The sequence below is a fragment of the Thermobia domestica genome, chromosome 15, assembly GCF_964235325.1.
Source record: "Thermobia domestica chromosome 15, izTheDome1.hap1.1, whole genome shotgun sequence".
NCBI lineage: Eukaryota > Metazoa > Arthropoda > Insecta > Zygentoma > Lepismatidae > Thermobia > Thermobia domestica.
In genome coordinates this window covers 41084340-41092316 of record NC_137468.1, presented here as the reverse complement: position 1 = coordinate 41092316, position 7977 = coordinate 41084340, and the positions used below count along the sequence as shown (strand labels likewise).

Below are 7977 nucleotides of genomic sequence, written 5' to 3'. Positions count from 1 at the left end.
CAAAGAAAAATGAAAACAATGAAGCAAGCAATTCTAATCCATCAGTTAGGTTGCCGGTGATAAACCTTCCGACCTTTTCTGGAAGCTACGATGAGTGGTTGTCGTTCTATGACACGTTTCAGGCATTAATACATAACAATAGCACGTTGCAACCAGTGCAAAGGTTTCATTATTTACGTTCTTCTCTACGTGGGGAGGCGCTTGAAGTAATACAAGCCTTGGAAATTTCTTCTGAAAACTATGACGTAGCATGGACTTTACTCAAAGAACGTGTTGAAAACAAAAAGTATATTGTTAACAAACACGTCAAAGCTTTATTTGAAATGCCAATGGTGGAACGTGAGTCGGCTGTTTCGCTTAAATCTCTTTTAGACAGCACAGTAAAACATTTGAGGGCTTTAAAATCATTAGGTCAACCGACAGAAAACTGGGATGCATTACTTATTTATTTGATTGCGACCAAACTAGACAATACAACACATAAGGAGTGGGAGAAAACACAATCAACGAATGAATTACCGAGCATGTCACAGCTGACACAATTTTTACAACAGCGTTGCCAAGTTTTAGACGCAGTTGATAATAAGCGTAGACCTAAAGAGACACCCTCAGTTCCAAATAACAAATATCAACAAACAAATAAGGCAGGCAAAAAGAGTTCTTACTCAACGACAGCACACGTAACGTATTCCGACAACAATGCATGTCCTAGCTGTAAAGGCTCACACAAATTATTTCAATGCCAATCATTGTTGAAAAAATCTATAAACGTCTTTCTTTGTGTATAAATTGTCTCAAACGAGCGCATAAGGCAAATGAGTGCTTATCAGGTAATTGTAAAATATGTAATAAAAAGCATAACACATTACTGCACTACTCGCGTTGTCCATCGCCCACTAGAGCGAATGAACCACAAGATGAAAGGGAAATAGGTCAAGGTCAAAACACGCTCGCTGCGACCACATCACTCGATCAGGAATGTGAAGATAAGAATATTCGTTCTACAAACAGTGTACCGCAGAATCTTAGGAGACCACCAAGTGTTATGCTATCCACAGCTGTAGTATATGTTAAAGATAAACTGGGTAATTTTCAAATGTGTCGAATACTTCTCGATTGTGCTTCTCAGTCCAATTTTCTAACAAACAGAATGGTTTAATTATTGGGACTAACAAAGAGTAATAGCGTTGTACACATAAATGGTATAGGTAATGCTAATACAAGGTCATGCCATAGCGTTCAGGCTACAATTAAGTCAAGACATAACAATTATTCAGCCACATTAGACTTCATCATATTGCCGCAAATATCACAAGACTTGCCTATGGTTCGTGTAGACACGTCAGCGTGGGAAATACCTTGCAACATTGAATTAGCAGATCCTAACTTCAACATACCACAGCGTATTGACATGCTATTGGGGGCGGAAGTATTCTTTGATCTACTTTGTGAAGGGCAAATAAAACTCAAGGCAGGATATCCAACCTTGCACAAAACATTGTTTGGCTGGATTGTAGCTGGAAAAATATACAATCAACCACACATTTCGACAAATGTGTGTCACCTTTCCACAACAGAAAAAATACACGAGCAATTACAAAAATTCTGGACGATAGAAGAATGTTCAATGAAACATCCATTAAGTCAAGAGCAAGCAGAATGTGAAAGACACTTCAAAGAAATACACCGGAGAGACGAGACTGGGAGATTCGTCGTCAGACTTCCCTTTAAAGAAAATGTGGGGAATCTTGGTAAATCCAAGGAGATTGCAACGAGAAGACTTTATTCAATGGAAAAAAGGCTTATGAAGGATACTGAGAAAAAAAGGGCATATATAGCGTTCATGAAAGAGTACGAAGATTTGGGCCATATGGAAGAAATAACTAGAGCAGAGAGCGATACAATGATGCCAGACTACTATCTTCCCCATCATTGCGTTATGAAGGAGACCAGTACTACTACCAAACTCAGGGTTGTATTTGATGCATCGTGCAAAACAACTTCTGGACTTTCATTAAATGACACGATGAGGGTCGGGCCTACAATCCAAGAAGAATTATTTTCCATAACAGCAAGATTCAGGCAACATCAATACGTCATGACAGCTGATATAGAGAAGATGTATCGCAACATTAGGGTACATGATTCAGATGCAAACTACCAGAAAATACTGTGGAGAGAAAACCCTCAAGAAGAAATAAAGTTATATCGACTCAAAACTGTAACATATGGTACTGCAGCAGCTCCTTTCCTAGCCACTAGATGTCTTCAGCAACTAGCCATAGAAGAGAAGAAGAATTTCCCTGAGGCAGCAGAAGTTGTAATGAGGGATTTCTATATTGATGATCTTCAAACAGGAACGAACACGAAGAAGGAACTACATGAATTACAAAGTCAACTCACAACTCTTTTGCAAAGAGGTGGTTTTTGTTTGAGAAAATGGTGTACCAACGACACTGCACTGCTTTCAAAAATACCCAGTGAACTTCAAGAATCAAATTTCACCATTCAACCAAATGATGATTGCATCACAAGAAGTTTAGGATTGTTGTGGAATCCCATTAAAGACACATTTTCTTTCTCTGTCAAACCAAGAAACAACCCTCAACAAATCACGAAGAGGACTATTCTTGCTACAGTAGCGAGCATATTTGATCTCTTAGGATTAATAGGACCAGTTATTCTTAAGGGAAAAATATTTCTGCAACGTTTGTGGGAATTAAAATTGAATTGGGATGAAGAAGTTCCAGCCCCATTGCATTCAGAGTGGGTAACTTTTGAGCAGCAACTTCAAGATTTGGAATCACTACATGTTCAGCGGAAGGTTATTCAAGAAACACAATCGCAGGTAGAAATTCACGGATTTTGCGACGGATCTCAGAATGGATATAGAGCTTGTATATATGTAACATCTAGTACAAAAAATGGAAAATTCACAGCAAACTTACTATGTTCAAAATCTCGAGTAGCATCTTTGAAGAAGATAACTATTTCTCGCCTAGAACTTTGTGCAGCTTTGTTACTTGCACAGCTAACTCAGAAAGTAATACAAGCGTTACATTGCAAGATCGATAAGGTTGTTTTATGGTCAGATTCCACCATTGTATTAGCATGGATAAGAGGACCTTGTTCTCAATGGCAGACGTATGTTGCAAATCGTGTGGCGGAAATTCAGCAATTGACTTGTAACTATGAATGGAGACACATCAGAGCAGAGGAGAATCCAGCAGATATATCGAGAGGATTAACACCGTCAGAGATTCTTGATAATGAATTATGGTGGCATGGGCCTTCCTGGTTATCTGAGAAATTAGACTTACAGATGAGGGAAGATGTTTGTGACCTAAGCGATGTTCCCGAGCGACGAAAGAATACAGCAGTAATGGTTTTTACAACACCGTGTCAACTCTTAGACAGATATTCATCATTAAGAAGATTGCAACGTGTAACTGCTTATTGCCTACGATTTGCGCACAACATGAGAAGATCTAATTGTGACAGACAGCATGGACATCTTACAGTAAGTGAATTACATGAAGCACTCGAATGTCTTATTAAACTATCACAACAACAAGCATTTCACAAGGAATTAAATGCATTGAGATCAGGAAAGGAAGTCGACAACCAAGGTCAACTGAGAAATTTGAATCCATACTTGGATAAGAGGCAAATCATCAGAGACGGAGGAAGATTAAATGCAGCAGATCTTACTGAAGGACAGAAACATCCTATTGTACTTCCAGCTAACTGCAACTTGACAAAGTTAATCGCTCAAGAAGAACATAAGAAGCTATTGCATGCCGGGCCTCAATTATTGTTATCATCCTTGCGACAATCGTATTGGCCAATACGTGGACGAAACTTGGTTCGTCAAGTTGTGCATCAGTGTGTCACATGTTTCAGAAACAATCCTAAAGATGGTAAACAGATGATGGGAGATCTACCAGCTGACAGAGTTCAACCAACAAGACCATTTCTTCACAGCGGCGTTGACTACTGTGGGCCCATTTACCTTAAATCGAGTAACCGAAAGGGAGCCAAACTCCATAAGACATATATAGCACTTTTCGTGTGTTTTGCGACTAAGGCGGTTCACATTGAACTTGTTAGTGATCTAACTACAGAGGCGTTTATTGGAGCATTAAAGTGATACATGGCTCGTCGAGAAAAATGCACTAAACTGTATTCTGACAATGCAAGTAACTTCGTTGGTGCAAAAGGGGAACTACAAGAATTGAAGACTTTATTTGAATCAGAACACCATAAAGAAAAATTACATAACTTTCTAGCAGCTGATAACATCACGTGGTGTTTTTATTCCAGCAAGATCACCAAACTTTGGAGGCTTATGGGAATCATCAATTAAATCTCTCAAATACCATTTAAAGAGAGTCGTGGGAAATGTTTCACTCACCTACGAAGAGATGAGCACTATTTTGACACTGATTGAGGCTTGCTTAAACTCTAGACCCTTAACACCATTATCAAATGATCCAAACGACCTACATCCTTTAACACCTGGTCATTTCCTAATAGGCGACGCACTCACTACCATGTCAGAACCTAACTTGAAAAATATTCCTGTCAACAGACTTTCGAGATGGCAATACATACAACAACTTCATCAGCAATTCTGATCCAGATGGTCAAAGGAGTATCTATCAAGTCTTCTAGAACGATCTAAGTGGAGAAGAAAATTTCCCAATCTTCTGGAAGGTGATTTGGTGCTCATCAAAGAAGATAACATTCCACCTCTAAAATGGAAAACTGGACGTATTGTGCAATTGTTTCCTGGGAAGGACGGAATAGTACGAGTGGCGACAGTGAAAACTACCAGAGGTACAACAACAAGATCTATTCGTCAATTGTGCCCGCTTCCTAAGCAGAGTTAATGTGTTGGTGTATTCATAGTGTTGTGTTGTGTGTACATTGTGTGATTCGTAGTGTTGTGTTGTGTGTGCATTATTCTGTTTATGTTTATATCATTCATTCATAACTTGTGTTATCTATTGTTGTGTATATTAAGTTCATGAACCAAATTAATCATTCATAGATTTGTTGAAGGAATTCCTTCAAGGCGGGCGGTCTGTTCAGAACTGAGCGTTCTTCTCAATAAAAACTAACGCCAGTAAGTAAATGAAGAGGCAGCAACATAAAAACTAATACTTTTTCTCCCAGCAGGGGTGAGAGGTGTGTGTAAAAACAGGACACCAAGAAAGCAACGGTAGCTACGTTTGTTGTGTTAATATCGCATTAATCCACATATAATAATGTTCATATAGCAAGTTTGTTTGTATTTTTTGAATTCATATAATCTTGTGTTTTATGAAATGCAATATATTGAACAATCTCAAAGCAACGTCGAAGAATTATTAAGAAACCAGCACCTACACAAGGATTACATTGACCAACGTGTGTCTCTTGAAAACAAAGTCGTTCAGGATTGGGCAAGAAGTGACACTTCAGATTGACGCCAACTTGATCTTCAATATGTTAAATTAATAAATAAACTAAAATAATTTTTATTTTTGCTGTTCTACATATATTACTTTATTGGTTATTTAATATTCGACTTCAGAAGAGAAATCTAAATGAATTTATTGACCGCGCCTATAGCAACAACTCCCAGTAACGACTTCTCATCAGTTTTATTTTTAAAATAAGAAAAGATCGAGAAAGGGATATAGGAAAGTCAAGAGAGAGGTAGAGGAAGGAGACGAGGAAGAAGAAAGCATAGAAGGGAGAAAGAGGATTAGAAAGGTTTTCTGAAGAAATCTATGTTGGCGATAGGAGAGACCAGAAGAAGAATGTTGCAGGAAAGGAATATTGGATAGTCTATGGTTATTTCGGAAGAAGATAAAAGAGGGAGAGAAAGAAGAAAATGCGGGATAATTATAGAAATATAGTAAAGAAGCTTAGATAGATATTAGGAGGTGCTTCATATCCAAATTTTATTACTTGATAATCAATTCTGAACTCTTTCTGATGAGATACATGCTCCCTCATACGACTCTGAATTGGATCCAAGTAACTTTACAAATTGGGATTACCCTGACCCAGCCAGATGATGAGAAGTACTAATTTAATAATTTATCTGTTATTTCTGAGCATTAAATAACTTCCACCCAGTAATTTATTTTACGTAGTGAAGATCGAACACACGTTTGAGTTAGTCAAGAAAAAGAAAATCTTAACTGATACACATAGTTTCCACAAATCGGAGTTCTTGAAATTTCAAAGAAAATGTCATTATATCCAGCTTGTTCCGTTGATTTGGCCTGCCTCTCAGAGCCGATTTGGCTTACTTTAGGATTAGTTACCTTCATGACCTCAGTTACGAATCAGATATACACATGTTATAGTAATACACATACATATTGACTTTAGAATTTACCACTTAAAACTAGAGTTCTTATTCATTCATACAAACACACACACATCGGACAATGTATTGATACAGGTAAATGGGTTAAAACCTACTTGGAAGGAAACTATCACCTAGCTACAGTTTTATTACACATACTAAGAATATACATAAGGAAGATGTTAGTTACATGCGAATAGGTGACTAGGCGACCACAACACAAAAACTTATTGTGACTGTTATTGAAAATTCCGGTTTGCGAGCGAAGCGAGAAAGAAAACTTTTAACAAATGTATTTTTTTTGCAAATTAACAACAATATTGATTTAATAGGGCGACAATTCTTTTATGGGACGCCGCGTCGTTTACTCTTTTCCGACACCTTTTCTTTCTTCTTGTTCGTTCGGCGCCTTCTTACTATTAGCGCCCGGGACGACCGCCCCGCTCACCCCTCCCCGTAGCTACGGGTCTGACTATTAGACGAATCAAATCACTCATATAAATATTTCCGAGAACAATATTTTCCGCCACACCGGTTGAGAATCATTGCTCCTTAGACTTCATTCTATTATCAATTTCTTTATTGTTATAGTACACTTTCGTGTTCTCGCACTTCGAATATTACCTAAGGAGGAATTCTTCCGATATCTCAATATCCAGACTCCAGGAGTACGCAGAAACAACTCTGACCTGAAATTCCTTTATAAGATAGTTAATGGAAACTTACGGTCGGAAACCCTACTTCAAGAGTTATCCTTACGTGTCCCTTCCCACAAAACTCGGAATACCCACTTATTCCTTCATGCTCGCCCCAAGTTGGCAATTATACAGAGGCAAGGGCGTTGATTTGTCTGTAAATGGGGGGGAAAGCATTCAGATGCAGAAGGCATATATGAGAATTTTAAGACAAATTAAATTCAAATTATGCTACGATATATTCATAAATGCAATGCGGGGGCCCAGTCCTCGGACCCCCATGATTGGCGCTCTTATACAGAGTTTTTTTTTTTTTTAAATATATACAGAATACCGAACTATTATAATCATCTAACAACTGATATGGACATTTTTTAGAGCAACCCAGTGTTTGACAAAGTAATTGAACGTATGTTGGCCAAATAATATACTATTACTTTCGCAATGTTTGTTGACTTTTTTTTTTTTTTTTTGGTTTGTTAACATTTTCCTGTGCAAAATGAAGTTATGCTGTATCTGGAAATTTGTTAAATAAATAAATTAAATAAATCAAGGAGCTTTTGATGAACCAAGCTCTTTAATAACAATTCATTTGTCCATTTTTTATTTTCTAGTGAAAGTTGAAAAAAAGGGAATTTAAATTCTAATTAGATTATAAGTTAGGATTGCAAGTTCATATCTGTTTTCTGCAATATTTGAAATATTGTAATTACAATGTCGATTTATGAGGCTGTAATAAACAGAGATTGCTAATATAAAAGGGTTCATTACCTCTCATTAATGTGGGCGTGTTATTATCTATACATTAGTTAACATGTAACTGGTTAGTTTCAAATGCATACATTTTAATTATAACTCAAAAAACGTATTCTGTAACAGATTTTTTATGTTGCTTTTTCTCTAATAATTTAATGTATA

The 7977-nt window shown here is 37.2% G+C and overlaps 1 protein-coding gene across 1 annotated transcript; it reads left to right on the top strand.

Annotated features, from left to right (window-relative positions):
• Positions 1-1324: 1324 nt before the first annotated feature.
• Positions 1325-4150, top strand: LOC145671468 (uncharacterized). The gene has a single exon (XM_081740660.1). It carries the CDS (start codon positions 1325-1327, stop codon positions 4148-4150), a length of 2826 nt encoding a protein of 941 aa, XP_081596786.1.
• Positions 4151-7977: the final 3827 nt, after the last annotated feature.